Source organism: Erpetoichthys calabaricus, chromosome 6, assembly GCF_900747795.2.
Source record: "Erpetoichthys calabaricus chromosome 6, fErpCal1.3, whole genome shotgun sequence".
NCBI classification, from domain to species: domain Eukaryota; kingdom Metazoa; phylum Chordata; class Cladistia; order Polypteriformes; family Polypteridae; genus Erpetoichthys; species Erpetoichthys calabaricus.
The window spans coordinates 161354239-161382232 of record NC_041399.2 but is presented as its reverse complement, the minus strand read 5'-3'; the positions used below and the strand labels follow the sequence as shown (position 1 = coordinate 161382232).

Sequence of the window (27994 nt, the reverse complement as noted above, 5' to 3'; positions counted from 1 at the left end):
TATAGACAGGTGTGCATCTTTCCTAATTGTGAGCAACCAATTGAACTGACCACAGGTGGACTCCAAACAAAGTGCAGGAACATCTCAGAGTCCAAACAAAGTGCAGGAACATCTCAATGAAGATCAAAAGAACAGATTGCATCTGAGCCAAATTTCAAGTTTCAATTTCATGTTAAAATTTCAGTTTTTTTTATTTTTAATACATTTATAAAAATTCCTAAAATCCTGCTTTCATTTTATCATTCTGGGTATTAAGTGTTGCTTGATGAGGAAAAAAGGTATAATATTTTTTGTAATCAGAATTTTAGAATAGATTTTGCATACCTTTTCTAGACCATGGTAGCAAAGAAAAACACCTGTTTTTTGATGCATAGATAGATAGATAGATAGATAGATAGATAGATAGATAGATAGATAGATAGATAGATAGATAGATAGATAGATAGATAGATAGATAGATAGATAGATAGATAGATAGATAGATAAAGGCAGGTTATTAAAATTTGGTATTTCTTTGTGCCATTCCGAACAAGTATTTAAGCAGTTTATGACCTTCTGAAGATTCTTAGTGTGTCTAAAAGTATTTGATTAAGTATGGGGTTTTTGATTAACAGTTGATTTCCTGTAAATAGTAACACCCTGGCAGAGACAGGCAACATTACATTAGTCTTGATGGGTAAACCAAGAACAGGAGTAAAGGGAAAACTGGTCATAGTATGAAAGCCCAAAATAAACTTTTGAAAAATAGTAGGTATAATTCTCTAACAGTTTTATCTTGGGTTACAGTAGAAACGTTAGGCCCCATTCTATAACTGGATTCTGCACTTCCTAACTTGCAGACCTCAGCATGTGCATATGAAGAACATCACATCTACCATGCTGACACCACAATAAAGGCACACCAGAGGGGAATGCGTTGAGCCTCCTTCTATATACACCTTGCTCACCCATGACTGCATGGTCAAACACAGCTCCAAACCCATTATTATATTTGTAGTAACACCACCCACAAAGGTTACCGAGAAAATGTCCACCTGCTGACTCTATGGTCAGCAAAACTAAGCAGGTGGTCATAGACTTCAGGAATCAGAAGGTAGACCACCATTCCATCTGTATTGGATGGAATGCTACTGAAAAGGTGAACAGCTTCAGTTTCTTTGGAGTGACTATCACATCTACCATGTTAACCCTTAATAAAGGCACTCCATAGGGTAGTGTGTTGAGCCTCCGTCTATGTACACCTTGCTCACCTATGACTGCATGGCTAAACATAGCTCCAACTCCATCAATAAATTTGATAATAACACTACCATCAAAGGCCTGGGGCCTCATGCATAACGCCATGCGTAGAACTCACACTATAACATGGCGTAAGCACAAAAGCAGGAATGTGCGTACGCACAGAAAAATCCAGATGCAGGAATCTATACGTACGCAAACTTCCACGTTCTTCTGCTACATGAATGTAGTATGAGTAGTATAATATAATATAGAATGAGGAGTATAGGGATCTAATCAATGACTTTGTTAAATGGTGCGACTCAAACCACCTACACCTGAACACCAGCAAAACCAAGGAGCTGGTGGTGGATTTTAGGAGGCCCAGACCCCTCATAGACCCCATGATCATCAGAGGTGACTGTGTGCAGATGGTGCAGACCTATAAATACCTGGGAGTGCAGCTGGATGATAAATTAGACTGGACTGCCAATACTGATGCTCTGTGTAAGAAAGGACAGAGCCGGTTATACTTCCTTAGAAGGCTGGCGTCCTTCAACATCTGCAATAAGATGCTGCAGATGTTCTATCAGACGGTTGTTGCGAGCGCCCTCTTCTACGCGGTGGTATGCTGGGGAGGCAGCATTAAGAAGAAAGACGGCTCACGCCTGAACAAACTGGTGAGGAAGGCAGGCTCTATTGTTGGCATGGAGCTAGACAGTTTGACATCTGTGGCAGAGCGACGGGCGCTCAGCAGGCTCCTATCAATTATGGAAAATCCACTGCATCCACTAAACAGTGTCATCTCTAGACAGAGGAGCAGCTTCAACGACAGACTGCTGTCACTGTCCTGCTCCACTGACAGACTGAGGAGATAGTTCCTCCCCCAAACTATGCGACTCTTCAATTCCACCTGGGGGGGTAAACGTTAACATTTAACATTATACAAAGTTATTGTCTGTTTTTACCTGCATTATTATCAATCTTTAATTTAATATTGTTTTTTGTATCAGTAAGGTGCTGCTGGAGTAAGTGAATTTCCCCTTGGGATTAATTAAGTATCTATCTATCTATCTATCTATCTATCTATCTATCTATCTATCTATCTATCTATCTATCTATCTATCTATCTATCTATCTATCTATCTATCTATCTATCTATCTATCTATCTATCTATCTATCTATCTACATAAATCCCGATCAGCGTGAAAAGTAACGCACGTGCACGCGCCTTCTGTCCCGCCCCAACTCCTCCCATAATTACACCTCTTTGAATATGCAAATCAATATAAATAGCCCTTAAGCTCAGCCTTCTGTGAAAAGACAATGGGAAAAGCACGGGGTAAAATATAAGAATTTCAGCGAATAACAAATGGAGGCAAAGGAAATACGTACTATTTCTTGGTTTAAACAGTGGTATAATCAACAAAATGAAGTTGATCGAGTGACAGAGTGTCAGAGAAACTCAAAAGCTCAAGTTCACAAAGTCGCACAGTGCCCGAAATAAAAAAGAAACCACATATCAAAGTCGCCGTGAAAAGGCAAGTTGTAGCCCACCGTCTGAGTGTCATATGAAAGCTTATTAGGGTACAGACAAAAAAAATAGGCACACAGTGGGAAAAAAGCACGAAATGTCAACTTTTATCTTGAAATTTCCACTTTAATCACGTAGTTTATTTTGCTATTAAAGTAGAACATCATAAACTTCATCTTAAAATCGTTTAATTTACTAGTTTCTCAAATCCCATTGTAACTAAAGTAGTACATTAAATGCTTTGTTCTGTATTTGATCTTCTATGTGTGTGAATCACTACCTGCTTCTTAAACGGGCTTTCTTTTTCTCTGACAGGACACAGAATCCATTACATTCGTGATATTACAGCTCTCTGAATAATTAAAATACTGAGATGTATATGTGATATCTTTTTCATGATGATAGGAGTTAAAGCATGTTATTAAACATGGGAACATGGTGGCGCAGTGCTTGTTCATGTCTCACGCAAGAGGCTTGCTGCGCCATGCGTGACCTTCGATGAAATAATTTATTGCAGCAGTACTGTCTCTTTCAAACGTACTAACCTCCAATTCCTGTCCTTACTTTTCTTTCTCCAAATACCCAATCACTACACAATCAGCTCTGTAATAGACGTGAAGCCATCTGTAAGCTTAGAACGCCGATTCTTCAAAACTTTTAAGGAACATTGAAATATCTTCGTAGTACATGTTTAATTATTCTATCCGTCTATCCATCCCATGTTGCATCAGCACGAGCAAGAATACAACGCAATGCAGGAACAATCCATGAACTAGCTAGCGCTGCAGCACCGTTTCCTCACATGTTTAATTATTAACAATACAGATTATTTAAATGAAGTTAAAGTTTTATCTGTATAATATAATCAACATATTTTGCTACATTTCATCTTAAAAATGATATCGTCATCATATGTAAATATGCGCTTTATAAAGTGGCGCAGGTTGTGCAATATTATAACTGTTGTGCAAGTTTACAGTGAGGTGATTGTACTTATAAGTCCAAACAGTTCTACAAGGAGCACTTGATGGACTGATTTAGTGCGTTTATAGTTCTTGGGATGAAACTGTTTCTGAACCGCGAAGTTCGTACAGGAAAGTCTCTGAAACGTTTTGGCGTGGCTCAGGCAGCGTCTGCTTCATGTTGTGTACCAATAATTCTCTTTCTGATCAGCTGCTGCTGTGATTCCCCACTCAGATACAGTGATATAAATACTCCGAGTGGTGCAGTGAGAGTAATATGGAAAAAGATGATCTGCTGTGGCAACCCTTAACGGGAGCAGCTGAAAGAAGAAGAAGATGCATTGAGAGTAACAACACTAAAGCAGTTATGGTATTTGGAATACTATGGCTATTCCCTGGACCATTATATTGCTGCAGGTTAATTACAATCAGATGCATTACACTAATAAACAATATGCAGTTAGTTTCAGTGTATTTATAAAGCCGCGTCAGGAATGTGGGTCTAAGAAAGAAAGGGTGACTACACAGGAACAGTAGCATTGCTTTGACACTGGGTGCCGCCAGTCTGCAAAACCGAGCGGAGAAATTGCGTACGCCAGGGCATGAGGTACTGTGGAAAAGTGCGTGGCTTTACACCGAGTTTAGGTTTTATACATCACGATTTGAGCGTGGAAACGTTCGTACGCAACATTTCTGTGTGTACGCACCGTTTATACATGAGGCCCCTGGTCACCAACCATAATGAGACAGCATACAGAAAAGAGGTCTACCTAATAACTCAATTGTCAACAAAGCCAAACAGCTAATCATAGACTTCAAGAAACTGAAGGCGGACTAAAATTCCATCCATATTGGGTGGGATGCCACTGAAAGGGTGAACAGCTTCAATTAAGTTCTTTGGAGTGCTCTTCACTGAGGAACTGTGAAGTGGCCACAATAAATCTCACCTATAGTCAAGGCTCACCAATGTCTTCACTTCCCCAAACATCTGAGAAAAGTATGGATTTCTCTATTTGTGCTTACAAACTTCTAAAGGTACACAGTGAAGTCCATCATCACTGGCTACATCCTCGATCATAAAACACTGCAGAGGGTGGTGAAAGAAACTATACATGTGCTTATACCCTTAGTCCATGGAAGAGATGTTTAAGCCCCATCTAGGGAGTATGTCCAGGGCTACCCTAAGACATTTCTAAAGCCAGTAATAATGTTGAGAGCTCCTCCTAGTGGTATCAGATATCCCTGCAATTTTTGTCACCATTAAAATGTTTAGACATTCTCCATGTCACTCTTCTTTTAAAGCAAGGCGCATGGGAACATATATTTTGTGTTGGTTCTCACTGTTGCTTGCTAATGGCATGAGGGACTCCTAGAATAATTGCTGTCATCTCTAACTCGCTAGGACTTGTGTTGTTACCTTGTCTATAATAATCTCTGTGCACATTATTTATTGAGTATTGAATTTTACCATCGCCAAGGCATTTTATAGCATGAATTGTGTTAGGCACTATGGCGGTGATCTTGCACTTAAGGTGCTTGCAAAGCCTCCTCATCCTCGTGATAGATAGATAGATAGATAGATAGATAGATAGATAGATAGATAGATAGATAGATAGATAGATAGATAGATAGATAGATAGATAGATAGATAGATAGATAGATAGATAGATAGATAGATAGATAGATAGATGACTTTATTTAACCAAGATTGATGACCCCAACTTTGAAGGCAAAGGGACAGCTGGTCTTGGGAAAGTCTATTCACTTACAGTAATCTTTTCCAGGAATCACTAACCCTATAATAAAAAGCCCTCCACTTGTAAACTACAGCACACTGATTATAAGTACTGCTACTACAATAGAAAATAACATATTTCAATAAAAATGAACAAATAAAGCAAGATCAGATGCCATCTCACAGTATATGAAATAATTTACACTGTGCCTGTGAAGTGGCAATTACATGCCAAACTATTCTTCATGATTTTTTTTATATTTATGCTGCTGCTGACACTGATTTCACAGTACAATGGTCCGGACACAGACAAATTCTCTCACATATAAAGTAAAAATAGAAATATTTTTGGAGAGAAATTAATCATCAGAAGGCAGCTTTTTAATTGCATACAACCTACAAAATGAAACTTCCATCGTTTCTCTGTTGCACCAAACTATTCTTTGCTTATTGTACCGTAGCTGTATTATATTTAAGAAATGTAATAAAGCAGCATGTCTTACTTGGTGTGGTGTTGATAGGCTGCCTGGTGAATGAAACATTGAATGAAGGCTCATCCGTTAGCGGTGAGGGGTACATCCTCCTTCTGATGAAAAAGCCAGCCCCACAACAAAAGAGCACACCCATCATGAGAAGCAACCTAGAAAATGAAATAAAAAAAAAACAACACTTTTTTACTTGGTATAAGTGTTCCATTAAAATTAAGCATCTTTTTAGTAAATCATAAAATTCCAAAAAGACAGTGAAAGCATTAAAAAACATAATGAAAACAGTAATGCCCATTATAAAGTTTTGTTTGCTATGTTTAAGCAAATGCTGAATTACCTATCTTTGCGCTTCTCGTCTACAGTTATAGTTACTTAACAGCTCTAATGCTGCCTCTGCTAAATATCAGAGCACCGCACACTGAATGAGGTGAAGGTTCTTAATGTGCAGTTTTTGAACCCTGCAGACCTTCTGTTTACATTATAATACACACTTCTCCATAAGTATTGTATGCAAACATGCAAAAATGTGAAATGACAAAAAATGTGCTAGAATCTCATATAGAGACTGCACTTTCTTCCTTTATCTATGTGGGTTTTCCCTGGGATGTTGGGTTTCCTCTGCCATCACACTGCCATCGTGCACATCACACTGACTCTGAACTGGCACAATGCAAGCATGCTTGTGATTGTACCACCTCCGGTGGGATGGCATCCCTCCCAGAATTCATTCTTACCTTATTTCTAAATGGCTTTCTGCATCCCAAAATTGGAATTTGCTAATTTATGAAAACCTAAATAATTGAATTGATTCTCTAGTTCTGAATTGCTTCAGTTAAATCATTTTCTTGCCAATAATTCATTTTTTTCAGCATGGCTTTCACACCCACATAATAGCAGTGATTTGTGGTATTCATTTTTTTCTCTGCATTTGCTAGAGACATGAGTCTTATCTTTTCTCGGTTTACTAAAACAAATCTACACTAAATACAGTTGTACGGGCTACTGAGATACATAAACATGTCAGACCTGTGTGCAAAACGTTGAAATATAAACCTGAAGCACTCGAAAGCTCCTTTGCACCTTTATTTTTCACAGGAATCTGAACAACAGCTTCATTAGCCATAAAATCGGTAACACCACCCCTCGCCTTCTTTGCGCTTAGGTCAGTGAATTTGTAATTACTCCACTTCACGCTCAGATTGAAAAATCAATTTTCAAGGTCATTTTGTACTAAATCAGCTATGGAATTTTCAGTCTTTCAATAGTAAAAATAAAAAGCAGGTTGCTGTGACAGCTTTAATTAACTGCTAAAAATAGCTCCCTCAAATTAGCTTTTGTCAAAGCAATCTTACCTAAGCAATGATGATCACAGTCACTCAACACATTTTCTTGTCATCTGCAATATTTTCAAAAGTGTTTTTAAATTTTGTGAAAATTATACATTTATTCCAAAACTGGCATTCTTATAATCACAGCATTTATTTAATATATTACTAATTGACTGTAGATTGTGGTCAAGACAGTCCTGTGCTGGCCAACTAAGATGCAAGAACTCCTCATTAACTGCATGTAATTGTAACCAGGAAATTTAGCTTACCGGCTTGCTGCATTATACTTCTTTGCAGTTTTTCCTCAAAATATACATTCAAGTAATGTCTACAGTGCTGCTGTGGCATTTAGGCCAAAGTTATGCATCCATTCTCAGAATGGCTTCTGCAATGATTCTTTTTCTAAATGTCCTCATAAAAGCAGAATGTTTACAATGCTAGGAGTGGATATGAATGACAACTTTGCTCCTCTGCAAGACGTAGTCAAAATACAAAACTTGTTTGTGTTTATGTGAATCCTCCATCTTTAATGAACTGCTGTATCTGCAACTGTAAATCATGTTTACTCGTGCTCTGAAAAACAAAACATTCACTGCTGAGTCATTTTTTTATTCATCCACAGAGTGCAGAACCAAGCAGCATACCATGTAACTATTTTCAAAGAAATAAGAATTTGTACAGTCTATTTTCTAACTCAGTTTTATAGTAGCAGGCCACATTAGAGTGACCAATAGCATCAAATACAAAAGTCAAAAGACAAGAAAGGCTGTGACCTCACTGCAACATACGGGGTGGTCCAGGATGCTGCAATAACGTTTTGGACAACCGGAAAACAGCTGGTTTTCAATCGTTTGGTGTGTGAAGGCTCCTTCTTGAAGGTTGCAGCCAGGATTAATTTATTTTTTTAAGCATCATCTGAGTTTTTGAGGAGAAGCCTTTTTTGAGTTTTGTGTGAGTCGTATAATCACAACAATTATGTGCTGCACCCTTTGCTGTACACTTTTGTTCACTATGTTGCTGGAAACATCTTCACTTACATCACAAAATGTACTAATAACAACATAATCGTAGACATGATCACAGGCAAAGAAGACATTTGCTATCTGACCCAGTGGTGCCAGGACAACAATCTCTTTCTTAATAGCAGCAAAACCAAGGTGCCAGAAAGGCTACTGGATGCAGGAATCAAATCAAGCCATCACGTGTATCGGAAGAATGATGTGGAGTTGGTCAGCAACTTTAAAATTCTTGGAGTCACCATCACTGATAACATGATGAGGACACAACACATTACAGTTTTCATTCAGAAGGCTCACCAATGTATTTGTTTACTTAGGTGTCTCAGCTAAACATTCATTAATCTTTATTGAATTATTATTATAAAATGTTGATCGTTGTGATAATCTGTCATGTGATTACTCATGACCACTGGGACTAGAACCTTGATCTTGGTCTTAATTGAAAACATAGAACATGATATGTCCTGATGGATTTGCATCTTTCGTGTGGCAAACTGCTTGAAAGGGTGACATGGCAGAAATCAAAAAAAACAGCACTGACATTTGTTGCATATGAAGCAAAATGCTGAGGCTGCTTATTGGAAAAAGCAGAAGATTAACAGCAGTGCCATTTGCTGAGTGTCAAGTATGGGATACAGAATGCACATGTGACAAAGACAGACAAATGCCTGTGCAAACTGAGCTGTGCTCCTGCTCCACAACACAAATCTAATCATTATATGATCACAAAATATAGTGATGTACACCATGATGGTGTAAAATAACTCCAGAGAATGGTGACATCTGATGAGCATCAAGCCAAATAAAGATGAGAGGTAAGCTTGAATATAGAGCCATTGAGCAGCTAGCTAACACTGTGGCTCATTGACATGCCACACATAGTTAACGATACAGCATGTAAGAATGACAATGAGAGAGAAATGTATGCAGACAAACAAGGAGATCGTCATATACTCTCAATTTCTGCACATATGCAAACTGTGCTTTTACATTCTTACATCAATGATTGGTTGAGGAGCACTGCTTATGAAAGTTAGATTGGCAATTTCCTCACTGCAGGATGGTATTTTTTCATACTGAAAACAAAAGAATGTATGGTCAAAACAGAAATGTCCAGTTTGCTATGTATGAACAACCTTTATTTGAGCATGCGTGTATGCTTGTTTCCTAGTACTTTTATAGTTTTTTTTACAATAAGTATAGTACAATCTGCTTTGCTATCAATTGATTTATATACAGTAAGCTTGTGTGTTGAGGCTTAATCATGTCATTAATTGGAAACAGAGATTTGATCATTATATTGAAATGATCAGGAGTGCAGGAGAATATAGCAGTGTAACACCTACAAATACGAAGGGAAAAAAATAACACCTGCAGTCATCTCTGATCCAGTCTGTTTTTCCAACACAGGGAAATGTGGTAGAATTAAAGAATAAGTGACCAGGAGATGAAATGTAGTCAAGAAATAAGCCAAAGGTTTAAACCAGTAGATCAATACATTGAGATGACAAAACCAAAACACTAAACCAAATTTTTCACAGAATTCGAAAGCGGGGCAATCGAGAACCAGAATACTAAATCACAAAAATTTACACAAGAAGGTTAGTTGGTTTATCCACAAACTTGGACAACTAACTTGCTTCATACCGTCATGATTATGACATCTCTTATCAAGCAATTCTGCTCGTCTCTGCATGACAATTGTACAATTAGACTACAAAATGAAGGTGCCCATAAAAACCAAAATGACACAGTGGTAAGAAAATAAAGAATTTAATTTGGAGAAATAGAAATGGCAAACAACATGCATAAAAACGAGTAACAAAGACTATAACACTGCCTTGTATAAGAAAGATCCAGTGGAAGTGAGCCTTATGTATTATGTTGCCAATGGCTGAACTGCTGGGAAGAAGTGCAGTGCTGTTAGACTGGATGATGAGCAGTAGAGTTTCCTTATGGTCACCAGAATATGAAGCGCTCAAAGCTTCTTGTATGCAGCATGCAACAGTGACAGTAGGAGGTTCTGTAAGCATCTTGAAAATGATGGGACAAAAATGCGTCATATTGTTTCATACTCCAGGACATAACAGCCTGGACAGAAATGGCATTGTTGGTATATCATATTCATGTATATAATGTGCTTATGGACGTTTTATATATAATGTGTTAAATGCTTCCTAATAGGATTTAATTAATTTGTATGTGATCCAGTTCTCATTATTACTGGCGAGGGAAGAGAGGGTTTAATGGTGATTATATTAAACTATGAGTGGTGACTCTCACAATTAGAAGGCTTCACGGCATGGACTCTTCAGCTTTTATGTTGGTTTGGCACTGTTAGCATCAGACAGTTACAATCTGTTATGCTAGTTGTACAGTAGGCATTATTGCATTATAGAAGACTTATTAGGATTTTTAATCTAATGTGAATGTTTTCTCAGGAAATTCTACCTAAGCCATTGTGTTTATTGTAAAATAAATCAAACTTAATGACTACTTACCCTACTGATGACAGACAATTAAATGATGTGTGATCACTTCCTGGTTATTATTATTATTATAATGCTTTTATTGCCTGTGTGCAAGTGTTATATTTCTCAATACTACATGTGAGTAACATAAAGAAAGCTCATGAATACTGGCAACTCATCAAATGCTCTTTTGTTCAGTAAGACTAGACCTATAATATGTATTTCATGCTGTCTTCACTGAGGTGAAGCTGCATTTCACCAAATGATAAATATTCACTTTGATTATGTCATGACTCTGCTGACTCAAAAAAAACACAAAAACAATCAGGAAGCATGAAATATATGTGTGACCTCTTGACAGTCAAAATGTCAAAAGGACTCAGTCAGAACTTCCAAAATAAATCACAAAAGTTGAGAATCATACCAATATGTCTAGGCCTCCTTTTATAAAGGAAAAATCCAATTTTTCCAAAAGAACATTATGGCAGCACACACTGAAGCTATTCTGACCCTGCCAGAGTTTAATATTTCACTGTTTGGCGTTTGGTAAGGCGATTGCATTTAATCCAGTTTGGCAGCTGCATGCAGTCTTTTCAGTACAATGAAAGAAATCTGGGTAAATTGAAATAATGTTTTGTTATTAGGCCTTAACAAACAATTACCTGAAAGTATTAATTTTGTATAGTATAGCATTTTCTGCTTGGAGAGTATTTTACTCCAAAAAATATTTACTATACAGGATGTCACAGCCTGGTTAGGTCAATAAAATGTGTGGTTATATCATTGGTGTTTGTTCTGACTTTTATGCTATTAAATATCTTTGTCGGTCAGTCAGTCATCGTCCAACCCGCTATATTTTAACACAGGGTCATGGGGGTCTGCTGGAGCCAGTCCCAGCCAACACAGGGCACAAGGCAGGAACAAACTCCGGGTGCCAGCCCACCGCAGATAATTTTTGCTCATTTAAAAAATAAAATTAACTACCCTTTAGGCTAAGAATTTAAGCTTAATTATAGTCTGTTGGTTCAAAGACTGATAGTGCAACATAATGTTGTGGTAAACTTTATTGTCACCCTTGCATTTTAGGTATATCATGTACAATATTGCCTGAAAAAATGGAACGGTGAAATATATTTGGTCTGCATATGCTCAGTTGTTTCACACAAGGTAGCACAGAATCAAACAGTAATAATTGAAAAAGTGGTATGAAAGTTTAACAGAGCATTTCAATTTGCCACTGGAAAAAATTTTATAAACTTGGGAAAAATGTGCAGGACACTAGTTGAGGTATGGTCAAATGGCCCCTCTCACTGAAGTTGTTCTCCACGTGACATATTAAAGTATCTCAGGTGTCTTTAATTATTGCACTTGTGTTGACCTGCTTTCTCTTATTCCCAATCTCTTTGCTGATTTCTTGCACTACTCAAACAAATCAGTTCTTCAGATGCATCACATTCTTCATAAGGTGGACCGAGATTACGAGTTTTTTTGTAGGTTTTGGTAATTTTAGTGTTAGAGATAAGACTCACCTCAGCCAAATTTCCTTCTGGGGACAAATAAACTTTGTTCATTCATTTGCTCTATCTATATACCTATCTACAGTATCTATGGCTGGTTGATACCAGCAAGATCATCTTCCCATTTTTGCAGTGGTCAAAAGGATAAATCATATTGTACTTAAATAATCGATGCTCCAGTGCAGCAGGATTTACAAGTACATCAAGATGTACAATTACATGCTGAATTTAAATGCAAATAACGATTGATTGAAAGATCTCTATCCTTCAAGCACCAAAGCCCCAGGGACCTTGACATTTCTACTTGCAAAGTTCACTATGCTATTAAAAGGTTTGCTTGTCAAGGAACTGTCAAAAAACCTCAGAGAATATGGTGGGAACAGGTAAACTGATAAAAAAAAGTCTTCAATAGTTGGAGCAAAATGTTGAAACATTACCAATTAAAACATCCAAAGACCTTAAATGTGACCTGCAGTGATCTGGAGTGATGACTTCAAATTGCACTATATGCCACTTACTAAACCAGGAATGACTTTGTGTGCAAAAGCCATGGATGACCCCACTGTTAAAAGACAATAAAAAAGTGCATTGAACAGAGAAACCAGAATCATTCTCAGAAAATGTTCTGTATACAGATGAAATCAAAATATAGCTCTTTTATCAATTCAGATCAGCAATTTGTGTGTCGGCAATGAAATGATGCAAATGATAGAGAAAACCAAATCCATTCTTGGAAAATGTTCTGTATAAAGATGAATCCAAAACAGAGCTGTTTTATGAATGCAGATCAGCAATTTGTATATAACAAGAACAACATTTATATAACACATTTTCATACAAACAACGTAGCTCAAAGATGAAATAAAAAGGAAGTTAATACAAAACATTAACAAACAAGATTAGGCAATAATATTATACAGTATGTAACAAAGAAAAAGTAAAGGTTGGATGGCCAGGAGGACAGAAGAAATTAAAAACAATCCAGTTAGGCTGGACAAAAACACAAAATCTGCAGGGGCTCCAAGGCCAAAAGAATGCCCATCCTCCACTGGCATCCTACCTAACATAGATGTACTAAATCAGCCCTCATGGTTTTCAGGCTTCACATGGAAGAATTTGATGATGATGGTCATGTGTACATCTGGGACACCTGCCATTCAGTCCATAAATGCAGGGAACAGCATAGTACCTTGATCAGGTTGTGGTGATGCAAGAAATCATTTAGCTGTGTATTGACTGCCTTTTCTTGAATTTTACTTAAAAAAGGCAGGTTAGATATTGATGTAAAATTGTCAACTCTGAGTAGTCGAGATTATTTTTCTTCAGTAGGGGTTTGACAACTGCAGTCTTAAGACAGTCATATCTAATGATGAGTTAGTTCACTATGTAAAGTACACTATCAATTTGCACAACAGAGACTTCTTTGAAAAAGCCTGTTGGTATTGGGTCAAGGGCGCAGGTGGAAAGTTTTCATTTGAGAAATTATTCTACATAGTTTGGGTAGATCTATTCTAATGAAATAATTTAACTTGATTAAAATGGAATACTGGGATTCAATCGGATTAACTTTGGGGGGGATGTACTATATTTCTAATGTCGTTAATTTTGTGTTTAAAAAAATACAGCAAAAGCCTCATAAGTTTTGCTAGTATTTTTAGTAGGCATTCCATTGAGTGAGCTGGGTTAAGAAAACGATCAACAGTTGAGAATAAAACTCTTGGAATACCAGCATTATCATTTATAATTTTTAGAGAAATAGGACTGCCTACAGTCCTATATACCTTCCCTATAGTTGAATATCATAAAGGTTCCACAATGTGGTGGGGCTGGCCTGTTGCTTCTAGTACTACAGATATTAAATGTATTATGGTAATGATTGTCAGGGCACTTTACAATGGAATATTCTATTCAGTGTTGGAAAACAAGGTATGGGTTGATGATCATATCAGAACAATTAACAAAGCACACATTCAAAAGCACAAAATAATGATTAAAACTGAAAAATGGATTGTGTTAAACTGGCCAGCAATGGGTCCTGAACTCAATTTGACTGAAAACCTTTGGTAAGAGCTGAAATTTATATTTGGTCAAATCCTCCAAACATTCAAGAGGAAGAGCAAATTTTAATTGAAGATTGGAATAAACTACCAGGAGAAAGGCGCAAGATGGCTACCAGAAATGTTTGAAGATCTTTATCATTGGCAAAGGTCCTGCAGCCAAGTATTACGGTTAGGTACTTTTAATAACACTTAGGTCATGTTTTGTTTTTCTTCTGTGAAAAAACTATATGCAACCTGAAACATACATCTTTTTTGTTGCACACCTTTAGACAGGTCTGTTCAAATATTCTGATAACCAGAAGCTGGAAACAGTATTGGTCCTATTATTTTCTGAAGATATTGCATGTTAAAACAAGGCTACAAATTATTTTGATCACAACTGTAAGTCACAGACTACATCAAGATTAATATTTACACCAATAGTTTCAAAAAATACCAAGCACTCTCAGTTCTGTGCTCATTTTTCTTTGTATAGACTACTCATGTCCCAATATCAGTCTTATTAAAGTCATCCTCAGACTTTCTGCAAGAGTTCAAAAAGTGATTTGAGTTTAAATGAACAAAACAACCTAAAGAACAACCTTGTTCAGTGACATCAACTACATTTCAGTAGGGATCTTTGTGATGGTAGTACAGCTTAGTCTCAATTTGTCATAGTTCTTCTTGATCTTGCTTTGTAATGAATTGGAAGAATGACAATTCTTGGCTAACCTTTGATTGTGTTTTTATGCAACATCTTTATTACAGTATATTTTTGTATGTGAAAATGTTTTACTTCATATATCTATAGTTTTTTCTTACATGTTTTGCTGACAACCACAATCCTTAAACAACTGGAAAAGAGTAAATCTAAAGCATGTAGTATTTTTGATTCCTGGTAGTCTTTATACGTTTTATTTTCTGTCTAAAAGACACAGGACTCAGCAGTTGTTGATGTTTGCCTATTTTGTTCATTTTAATTTGTCTGGGATCTTTTATCAATGCTCTGCACCTCACTCCTGTACCTCTTATGTACACAAAACCACCTTAGTTTTGAGGGCCATTTTTGGTTCAGACAACGACATGTAATTACACAGAGGCATGCATTGGAACTCGAGCCTCAAGACAGAAACTTCAAAATATACAGCAAAAGATAAAAAGGACTGATACTTAGTTGTAGGCATTAATTAAATACTTTAAAAAATAAAAACACCACTCTAAATATTATTTAGCAAAGTCATCATAAGACCTTTACAGCTGAAGATTAATTAGCTACTTATATTCAAAAGGATTTGCTGCTAATAGAAGGAACAGATGGTACAGATTAGAAGAAAGTATATGATAAGGAAGATGCTACTGAAAATCTTTGGGAGAATAAATAAACTAATGAATATTACATTTTGGCAAGCTTAAAAAAGAATGAGGCTTGAGAAGTCTGCTAGGACCACTTACACAGGGACAAGAACAAGAAATAATCAGCAACGGAAGCAACACCAAAACTGCATAAAAAAAAAAAAGCAAACCAGGCTAATGTATGACTTTAATTGTCTGAGAAATCAAACAAATGAATCTGACAAAGCAATTAGAAAAATTAAGATTTTAAGCAAGAGGATGGAATTCAAGAAAAATTTACTCCTGAAAATATTAAAACTTCTAAAGCACGTGGTGGAAAGAATGAAGATGAAGAAAAAAAAACAGAACAATAAGCTTGTTAACCTACCAACTTCAGAACAACACTGACATAACTGATACAAAAATGTATAAGCAAATACAGCAAGAGAGTATAAAAGATGTAACTGAATATGATTAGTAAAAATATTGAACAGATGGAGAATGAAAGTTCTTTCAGAGAAAATGAAGCAACATTGGATAGCTGACGTAAGGGTGCGAGAGGGGAAGAGGCTGCATAAGACTATTATGGAGCCAGTACATCTGATTCCAAAGCAACAGGTACCGGTTTACAGTCTAGGCTCAGACATTTGAAGGGACTGGGGAACTGGCAGCTGCCTTAGAAATCGTGTTCTCTTACGAAAAAATATGGATTGTGGTGCTGGAGCTCCTTGAGCTTTAGCCAAGTAAGCATATATAAGTGGAGGGATACCTTCCCTTCTTCTTAATTCATTAAAGGTGTTCTTTAAAAGTTAATGCCACTGCGCAGCCTTTTTCCATCTAACACTTGTCTCTAATGGAATGTATACAGTCGATTCCGCTTAATTGGGCTACCGGTTAATTGGGGCAGCCGCTTATTTGGGCCAAATCTCAAGGAATGAAAACCAAAATAATAAACTAATACATCATCCATCCATCCATCCATTTTCCAACCCGCTGAATCCGAACACAGGGTCACGGGGGTCTGCTGGAGCCAATCCCAGCCAACACAGGGCACAAGGCAGGAACCAATCCTGGGCAGGGTGCCAACCCACCGCAGGACACACACAAACACACCCACACACCAAGCACACACTAGGGCCAATTTAGAATCGCCAATCCACCTAACCTGCACGTCTTTGGACTGTGGGAGGAAACCGGAGCGCCCGGAGGAAACCCACGCAGACACGGGGAGAACATGCAAACTCCACGCAGGGAGGACCCGGGAAGCGAACCCAGGTCCCCAGGTCTCCCAACTGCGAGGCAGCAGCGCTACCCACTGCGCCACCGTGCCGCCCTACTAATACATCATTTAAACGCTTAATTGGGGCAGTAGCAGACACGTGCTGCAAGTCAGTCATCTATCGTCGCCCGTCGAAGAAGCACTGGTAAGTTTAGATAGTACAATCTTAGAGTGGAGTAGCACATGTCTGCTTAATAGTCTACCGTCACCACTACCGAACCGTATTCAGTTACCCCTACACCACCTTGCGTGTATGTATAACATATAAGTAAACTTTTTTTTTGTCAATTTTATTTATAAAATTATAACTCTTGCCAAGATGCCAAGAAATCATTTTACACTTTCAAGTAAAATTGCTTTGCTGGATAAAATTAAAAGCCAGCCATTTAATACAAGCCATCGTAGGCTCGCTGAGATAACTGGTGTACCAAAATATACCATAGTGCGTCTCTTACAACAAGAAAATCAACTGCGTGAGGAATGGGCATTACAGAAAAGACGAACTGCAAAGGACAAAGTACAAACTTACAAAAACAAAAGACAGACTACACTTGATGCATTTTTGCAGCATTAAATTGTATATACATACCTAATTATTTTACTTTAGAATTTATTATTGTTTTTTCTTCACAGTTTATATTATTTTCTTAAATTTATATTTGGGATCAATAATTTTATTAAAATATTGAAAGACAATTATTTATTGTTTAATTTTATGTGGAATTCACTTAATTGGGGCAGCCGCTTAATTGGGATTAAATGTCCTAGTTCTAATGTGTCCCAATTAAGAGGAATCGACTGTATTCATTGTGTAGGTGGTACAGCAGGATGCTTCACTGTGTCTTAAAAACTGTTTCTCTCACATATCTTCTACATCCTCTCTTTCTGTCTTATTAAAAACTGTGTCTCCTCTCTCTCTTATTAAAAGCTGTGTCATTGTTCTCATATCAAAACTGTGTGTCAATAAGTGCTCTTAAAACCATTTCTTATATACAATGCCTTGGTAGTTGACTATGTAAAATTTAGTCACATCACCCATAATTGGACAACAGATAAGCATAGTCTGGTTACTTGACAGTTGAGTTATTTTAAGCTAACTATGAGAACCATGTTGACTACAAAGTTCCAAGCTCCTATTTCACATCTTCTTACACACAATGATATACACAGATACAATATTAACACTCTTTCTGGTATTTGCTTTCATCTTATTTGCATACTTCCCAGAACTCTTTGTCTCTTGAAAAACAAATTTACATTCCTATAATTCATTGTCTGTAATGAGAGAGTGTCCCCAGGGATTACTATGAGTAAACAAATAGGTACAAATTGTGAGTAAGAGCGAACAATATACTGTCAAAGTCAAAACTCAGAAAAGAGATAAAAAACAAATTAAATAATAATTCAATAACGAATTCTAGCACATCGCCAATATGATAAGTACACTAACTACTACTAAAGAATTTGAGACTTATCCAACTGAGGGATAATGCTACAGGCAGTTGTCTCCATATTTATAGAGGAACTTTCACCAATGTTACTGCTGTGTCTCAGGTAAGTAACTCAATGCAGGGCAGCACTCACAAGAAAAAAGTAATGGGAGTCCAGAGACAAATCCAATTGACAACTACTTTATTTCAAACATGAGCCTCAACATAAAAGAATAGTCTGATGCAATCAAAGCAACATTATGCATTACCTTATACAGTATGTACATACTATTTACCAAGGCACGGTATACAACCCTTTAATTGCCAAAATAAAAGTCCTTTTTAAAAACAGACAAAACAGCCAGTAAGTCCTATTCTACAGTCAGCACTCTGCAAATTGCGGTCACATGACACAACTCCATGCTGCATAAACAAACAGAATGAAAATAAAATTATTAATAATGACACATCCCAAAAACCCAACGACAATGTGTAATACACTAATACTACACTGCCATGCTGACCAAACCTTCTGTCCGAAAGGCACCTGCCTGTTAAACTCTTGTTTAAATTCTTTATAATAAAAATAATGCTAGCTGTCCTTTATGAACTCCACAAATCAGTCTTGTTTACACAGTTTACTCATTTACACATTTAAAACACATGCAAATTCAGTTTTACGAGTTATATTTCACAAATTAAAATGCATATTTTTATCCCCATTACAATCATCAGCCATTTATAGTGTTATTTCATGCCTAGAAATACAGAATATCAGTAACACAGAACATCCTCAAGAATGGAGTTTTTCTGCTTCTGTGCTAACATCCATTTGCAAGTCATAGGCTGACAATTCTTGCAGTTGCTCAGTGCAGTTTCTTTCATGGCTGTTGACTATGCTGTCCATTCTTCATTTCACGGGGCTATCCAGTATCAGTACTTTCTTCAGTTTTAGTGACTCTGCCTTTCCACACATTGAATGGCATTCCTTGTGAGGGGTCCTGAAGTACCTTTCTTTTGGTTTACTCTCTGTGGAGGATATATTACCATGCAGCAGGCCTTTACGCTTTTTTTTGTTGTTTTTTATGTCACTTGTAAATCCACACTGAAGATAAGATTTATTATTTATCCAAACTCATTTACACTTTAGAGTTTCAAGCAATGATAGATGTTGGTGTGAAGGTGTTCTCATTTTGACATATTACCACAAACACCTAACACTAGCTAACAATATGCTGGCACAAACCAGTGGGTGATGTCGATCTAACAAGTTACATTTGAGTCACAAGTGGTCACACTGGTTTTCTGGCTTTCTTTCACAGCATTGGTCACTAACATATATTTTAATGTAGATGGGGGAGCTACAAATTTAATATACTTATGTTATAGTATTTTTCAAAATATTGTGTAACTTTAGCTGTACTTCAGATTTCTCTGCCTAGAACACCAGTGGGAGATCTTCCAAAACAACATCAGCATGTTGGTGAGCACATTTAGACCTATGACACAACACCACCCTAAGCTGAAGCCTGTTTAGTTTATGACTATGAATCTGGGTCTGGTAAAATGATGCTGATGTCAAAATAAACCATGGTTCAGAGAAAAAAATAAACCCGAGAACAGAAATGATAAATGGGCAGTCGATTACTTCAGCACTGGTTGATCATGCCATATCTCGAATTCATTAAAAGGCCAGTATTTCCCACACATAATAAAACTGTATTAAAATAAACAGTATATAATGAGGATATAATTAGAAGTGCAACAGTTTTATAGCACTTGTTTAGCAATGACTCCACATACTGTATAAGTCCCATTAAACAGATGGTTAGATCAGTGTCAGTTTGTAATGTATGGCGCTGGGGCACCGCCCCCCTTCAAATATTTTAAAAACTCTACTTAAATTAATTAGGTAATGTGAAATAATCATGAAACAAATTTGTTTATTTGCAAAATTTGCCTGGTGTCAGCGCATGTCAACACCCACTAAAAATTGGCTCCGACTTGTGTTTGTTTAAGTTCTGTGCTAATACCTATATTTCCTGAATGAAGGATGCCAGCCAAATGAGAATGTATGTAGGTCTTTGATCTTTTGGAAAGCAGATGACCTGAGGTTGCTTTCAGATTTTTCTGAACATTCTGAACTCCCACATTTATTGTCAGCACATTAGTATTGTTTTAGGTTTTTTTAATCTAATGTGATTGGACAGTCATTGATGCACTACTTCAAGCTCACGTCAATGGTTCATGGTTCACACCCTCCATTAATGTAAGTAAAGATGAGCGAGTGTGACTTTATGGAAATAGCAACTTCAAGGGAAACTTCAGAAATCAAAGAAAATTCAGTAATTTCTTTAATGAAACACCCCTTCATAAATTGTTCCCTTCAAGGAAAAAAAGAAGATAAAGGAGTCAGGACTGGACCGACCTGACTTAAGAATTCAGCAGCAGACAGGTGATCAAGAACGAGCTTACACACTGACGGGAGTTTGCTAAGTGGATGTGGTATAAGTAATGCCTTTTTTTGCTTTCCACTTTTACTATTTCAAACTGTCAAAGCGTTATGGACAGTGATGGGAGTACAAGACTTAAAACATCTTTCTGAAAAATGCAAGCAGCACGAAAGCAGTCGCAGTCATCTAGAGCAGTGTTTTTCAACCAGTGTGCCCTGGCACAGTGGTGCACCATCATAGCTGCCCAGGTCTGTGCCATGAGAATAATAATGTAGTGTACTTGGGACTGAACCTGAGAGGGACAAGCTCCGAAGGTGGTCGAGACCTGTCTGAGGAGGGTAGGTCTACCTAGTGAAGCTGTCATAAAACAGCTCCGTGACTGCTATGCTGTACTTACAGCAATTTGAGTACTTCAGATGCATCACCAGGCTGCTAGAGTCTATCTGTATGGGTGAGTTGCTAACAGCATGTCTCACAGGACCAGTGGATAGTGAGCATATGAGTTGCCTCTGAGGCATAGAAGGGTGGGTAAATGGACAAAGAAGCTTGGAGATGCCATCAAAGTGCTCACTAAGTTCCGTGTCTGTGAACACTGATCTTAGAAGGTTTTTTTACCACCCTTTCTGATAGTTCCACCTCTTCAGGAAGTTGAGCACATGTATGCTTTAGAATGTGTCTGTGATAATGTAAGATAGTGGTGTACCTGGGGATGTTTTTGGTTACAAAAAATGTGCCACCAAAGAAAAAAGGTTGGGAAACACTGATCTAGATAGTAACATGAGGCTAAATGTTGTTGGCAGGCTTAATGAAATGACTCAATTCAAGCAGAAAGTAACTGAAAATTTCAGTCCTGTAGGAAAGGAAAGGGCATACTGGTATCCTGATTGTAAAGGCAGAAAAAGATTTAGTTTGGACTTGTCCTGTGGTTGTAGTACAAGACAGGTTGGGGGCAAATTATGTTTTAAGATGTTGGGATCTGTGGATCTTACAATGTGAATTTGTGCCCTGGTGAGGTAAGCCTGACAAACTTGCATAGGACTGTGTAGACTGGCAGAAAATGTAGAATAAAATTAGGGTGGGAATGACTCTGTGGGTGTGGTAAATGATAAACTGGGATGCAAATCAGAAGACTTGTGATTGTATGATGTGGATTTATGGAATACAGTGGAAATGGACAAGTACTGGGCACTCTATTAGCAGAGGCAGCATAAGATTTGGATTGGATTTATGCTATGGATGTGTTATAGGACAGATAGAAGTGCACATTATTTGAAGAATATGGAGGTGGGGTGTGGACATTATGGTGTGTGTTTTGTCAGAATGGGAAACTGAGCAAATTGGCAGAGGATTGTACAGTTTAGAGACGCTGTAGTATGAAATCTCTAGGGTAAGTTATGTGAAGAGTAGGGGGTCTGCGGATGTCACAGACTGAAGGTTTGGAGAACAGTAGAAATGGGAGAGCTGGCATCAGATTGGGAAGCATGGTGGAAAGGGTATAATACATTATAGCCTGGATTGGTCCAATGGGTCTGGTACTGGACAGGCCAAGAGATGCATTGACACTATGATGAGGATAGATAGATAGATAGATAGATAGATAGATAGATAGATAGATAGATAGATAGATAGATAGATAGATAGATAGATAGATAGATGTGAAAGGCACTATGTAATAGACAAGTGCTACTTCAGTTTGTCTCCCCAAACACTGCACCCCCACCCAAATTTTTTTCACCACCCACCACTGGGGTATAGCTATGCTAACTGAATGAAAAACCTATATGGTAACCTTGGCGGATAACCCTTTCGAAGTAACATATTGTGGAATAAAACAGTTTCTTATATGGTCTATATGTTAATATCAGAGTTTGTAATCCCACTGGTGGGAATAAATATAACTGTCTAAAAACACTGCGGTACTAGAGATAGAATGCCATTATGGGGAAGTATTGTTATCCTGGGTTAAATACTTTACAGGATCTCCTTGAATGATGAAGATGGTTATCACATAACTGAAGCAGTAAGCAGTGTTTCGCCTATATGGTTAATGAGCATTTCTTCACCCCCCTCTGCATGTGTGTGAGCAATAATGATTAATGGTTGACAAGTTAAAAATTTTCTCAGTTTAAACATTTAATATGTTTTCTATGTATTGGTTTATGAGATTTGCAAATCATTGTATTCTGTTTTTATTTACATTTTACGCAGGGTTCCAACTTTTTTGGAACTGGGGATGTATGTTTGTGTGTATAACACAAGCATACATTTTTAAAATATAAAGCACACACATTGGTGGAGACTGTCAGCAGTGACTGTCTAATGAAAGAAAGATATTTAAATGCTGGAGTCTCTATCTGATTAAAAATGGTTAAATATGAGGCAGGGATTTGCTCCACAGAGCCAGGACTGTGTAGCCGCTTCTGTTTCTGTGATTGATTGTAAAAAAGTTATGTTAAAGGAATACTCCACCCAAAAATGACATTTTTTAAATTTGTTACTTAACCAATGTATTTTGTAGTGGTTACCAAGAAAAATTTTTTATCTCGTGTTCATGCTGAATGGAGAAAGAGAAGTTTATGACATAATAGAAGGCAGTAGCGACCAATTCTGTATCATGTCAAATAATATGAAGAAATGCCCAAGGAAAAAAAATGAAATAAATCTCCTGTTACTCGCACATGTCTGTTATCCAGTATCAGAGCAAAAACCAAGCCATGACATCAAAGGGACTGCTTGCAGAGCTTCGAGACATGTTTGTGTCAAATCTAGGGAAGGCTACAAAAAATCTATAGCATTGAAGGTTCCCAAGAGCACAGTGCCATTCTTCTTCCTCTTTCGGCTGCTCCCGTTAGTAGGTGTTGACACAGCGGATCATCTTCTTCCATATCTTTCTGTCCTTTGCATCTTGCTCTGTTATACCCATCACCTGCATGCCCTCTCTCACTACATCCATAAACCTTCTCTTATGCCTTCCTCTTTTCCTCTTACCTGGCAGCTCTATCCTTAGCATCCTTCTCCCAATATACCCAGCATCTCTCCTCTGCACATGTCCAAACCAACGCAATCTCGCCTCCATAATTCAGTGGCCTCCATGATAGATAGATAGATAGATAGATAGATAGATAGATAGATAGATAGATAGATAGATAGATAGATAGATAGATAGATAGATAGATAGATAGATAGATAGATAGATAGATAGATAGATAGATAGATAGATGTGAAAGGCACTATGTAATAGACAAGTGCTACTTCAGTTTGTCTCCCCAAACACTGCACCCCCACCCAAATTTTTTTCACCAGCCACCACTGGGGTATAGCTATGCTAACTGAATGAAAAACCTATATGGTAACCTTGGCGGATAACCCTTTCGAAGTAACATGTTGTGGAATAAAACAGTTTCTTATATGGTCTATATGTTAATATCAGAGTTTGTAATCCCACTGGTGGGAATAAATATAACTGTCTAAAAACACTGCGGTACTAGAGATAGAATACCATTATGGGGAAGTATTGTTATCCTGGGTTAAATACTTTACAGGATCTCCTTGAATGATGAAGATGGTTATCACATAACTGAAGCAGTAAGCAGTGTTTCGCCTATATGGTTACTGAGCATTTCTTTCTGCCTGTATTCACCCCCCTCTGCATGTGTGTGAGCAATAATGATTAATGGTTCACAAGTTAAAAATATTCTTTTCTTATTTTTCCCTTCAAATATCTTGGCAGTATGTGTCGGTCAGGATGATATGAGGTGCCAGCTGCTACTATTTATCCTAGAACTTGTTTTTCTGTAGAAACTGAATGTAAGAACTTAAAAGAAAAAACAATTGGCACACATATTGAAGTGACAGAATACATTGCTAGGCAATTACTCATAAAGCAAGTCAATTTTCAAATTTTGGGTCATGGGAAGCTGAGGTCTATTCTGGCATCATTAGGCATAAGACAGGAGGAAAACCAGTATATACATCAATCGGTCACAGAAATTCCTCATACACATACCTAAACTCAGGACGCCACAGTGTGAGAATTCAACTAAACTTGTTGATCTTTGAGATGCATTAGGAATGCCAAATTACCCAGAGACAACCCATGCACATGCAGTAAAGTACAGTACATTATATGGCCAAAATTATGTGGACACCACTCCAAATCACTGAGTTCAGGTGTTTCATTGTTAACAGGTACATAAAATCAAGCACAAATCTTTGCAATCTCCATTGACAAATATTAGCAGTAGAACTGAAGAGCTTAGTGGCCTCAAACATGACACTGTCATAGGATGACGCCTTTGCCACAAGTCAGTATATGAAATTTCTGGTCTGGCAGATCAGTTGTAAGTGCTATTATTGTGAAGTGGAAGTGTCTAGGAGGAACACCAGCTCAACCACAAATTAGTAGACCAAGCAAACTCACTCAGTGAGACTGCCAAGTGCTGAAGCATATAGCATGTAAAAATTGCCCATCCTCTGGTTGCATCATTCACAACAAACTGCCTCTGGAAGCAATATCAGCACAAGAACTATGTATTGGGAACTTCATAAAATGGGTTTCCAAGGCTGAGCAGCTACACATAATCCAATGATCAATATCTACAATGTCCAACATCGGCTGGAGCTTTGTAAAACGTGCTACAATTGGACTCTGGGATAGTGAAAACGTTCTCTGGAGTGATAAATTATACTTCACTATCTAGCAGTCTGATGAAATAATCTAAGCTTGGTGGATGCCATAAGAACTTCCAGACTGCATAGAGCCTACTGGAAAGTTTGGTGACAAAGGTATGATAGTCTGGGGATGTTCTTGAAATTCTGGGCTGGGCCCCTTGGGTCCAGTGAAGAATACTGTTAATGCCACCACATACAACACAAAAACATTTTAGACAATTGTGTGCTTCCAACTTTTTAGCAGCAGTTTGGGGAAGGTCCAAAATCCAGTACATGAAGACATGAATGAACTTGAGTGGCCTGCACAGAGCTCTGACTGCAACCATACTGATTTACCCATTGGATAAACTGGAACGCAGATTGCAAGGCAGGTCTTCTCATCCGGCATCAGTACCTGATCTCAGAAATACTCTTTTGCGTAATGGCCACAGATTTCCACAGACACATATTAAAATTTTGTGGAACGCCTTCCCAGAATAGTACAGGCTGTTACAGCCACAATAACTCAATGTTACTGTCCATAGTTGTAGATAGGCAGGGGTCCACAAAGATTTGGTCATATGGTGTACATTCAAACTCTACACAAACAGTGTCTGGACTGAAACTTGGGGCCAACAGGTGAAGTGCTAACCACCATGTCACCTATTAATGTAAGTAGTTTTCTTTTCAGATTTTGTTTCTATTATTTAGATTATAATGTTAACTATTTATTTTGGTTCATTATTGTTATTTACAGTGTAATAAACAGTATGCATGGGTTGGCATTATGGCCAGGATAATAAAAAGATCCTGACCCAATCGGAAGGCCAATACAGTGGAAGAACCTGGGGAGACAACAGCATACAAACACTTATGCACCTATGCAATAGGTGGCAGTGTCCTGAGATTCAGTACCCTGCAGGTTACCCACAGGGCACATTGGGAATTGGAATCATGGAGTGCAGCCCTGTTGGGTTCTGTGGGTGCAAAGAGGGGGCATTATAGGGATGAATAATCCAGACTTTGTCTGACCTATTCCTGACCCAGAAAAACATCTATGGGTAATGCCCTGGTAACAGAAGTGCTCCTGGCTTTCAGATAAAAGGAGTTGCTCTGCCTCATCCAGGCATGGAGTCAGGTGGAAGAAGACAGATCTCATCTGGGCTGGCAGAGGAGAAGACAGCGAGAGAAAAAGAAGAAGACAATGATAAGTTTGAACTTGGGACTTGTGTCTGTGTGGCTGTTTCAGGGGTTTGGAGAGATGCAATGCCCCTACAGGTCACAGCAATTTTTATGAATTTCTAACACTTAGAAACAAAACTTTCAAAGGCCAGAACTCAGTTATCAAATCAGTTACTCTTTTGTAATGAACTTAACATTAGAATCCCTGAAGCCTATGAAAAAAAGTCGTAATTCCGGACCACCTTAAATACCTTTGCACCTCTCCATCAGCATCTTTGTTTTGTAAATGTGCCAATCGGCACAAGCAGCAAGCAGCCTGCTATCCGACACAGCTGAAGTCCTCCCAGCTCAAGTCTCTTTATCTGGGTGTAAGGTGCCTGGAGTTGTGTAGGGTAAATAATATATTGTTATTTGGAATACATACATTTCATTTGTGTTCCATGTTTACAACAATCCGGGTAAATGTAGGATTACAGGAAATGCGAGCCAAGAAATGCTGACATACCTAAAACAGAAACTTTTTCCATGTTATAGTACTCTCGGTTGCTGTTGGTTTCTTATACTGCAACTGGAAATGCAAAAGGCCATTTCCACAATAAACATTTTTCTGTAATGCTGTTAACACTTCGACTGTCAGTATTTTCAATATTTGATGCAATGTGGATATTGACTGGTGTTGTGTGCGATCTGAAAGAGGCATTTAGTTCTGAGCAAGGATAAAGTGGTTTTGGGTTCATTGTTTCATTTTGACTGACCAGTGTCATGAATGTACACCTGTATATCACCATCAGGGCTCAAATAAGGTAAGCAATACCACCCTAAACCACGAGATGGTGCAGTTGTGAAATACTGTAAAATCTGTCCAGTGCCCGAAATACAGGCATTAGTTGGTTAATAACACTTAATGAAGAGCAATATTAAATGGACAAGTCAAATTAATTGAAATTTCAAATGTTACAAAATCCTGGTGCTTTAATTTCCCAAATTGCTGTTTTTAACAGTGGTCTGAAATTTAAGGTGACCTATATGAAATCAAATTTGTCAATTGAAGATTAATCCGTTATTTCAGAATTCCTATAAAACGGTCTTTGTTGTGTTATTTTCAAGGTGCCTCACATAAGTGATCAGAGTTTGCTATTGTTTATGTCTGACTGCTAATTTAGAATTAGCCAGTTTCATTTTTTTTCTGATTGTAAACACACAAATACTGGTACATGGGGCCCAATCACTGAAACTTGTGTATTAAATCTTTTAAGTAAATCTGCGCTGTTTCAGCTTACCACCCAGTTTACAATTTTAAACACATTTTACAAGTTATACAGGTGTCTACAGCAGACAAAGCTACTGAAACCAAAA

The 27994-nt window shown here is 37.7% G+C and overlaps 2 protein-coding genes across 2 annotated transcripts in view; one reads left to right on the top strand and one right to left on the bottom strand.

Moving 5' to 3' along the window:
- The window catches only part of vopp1b (VOPP1 WW domain binding protein b), a 369450-nt gene that overhangs the window by 82297 nt on the left and 259159 nt on the right, over positions 1-27994 (bottom strand). Inside the window, exon 4 of the mRNA XM_051929092.1 lies at positions 5954-6090. Within this exon, the coding sequence (XP_051785052.1) occupies positions 5954-6090 (137 nt within the window). The remainder of the gene's footprint in view (positions 1-5953; positions 6091-27994) is intronic.
- Positions 1-27994, top strand: part of lancl2 (LanC lantibiotic synthetase component C-like 2 (bacterial)) — a 410926-nt gene that overhangs the window by 180178 nt on the left and 202754 nt on the right. The window lies entirely within an intron of this gene.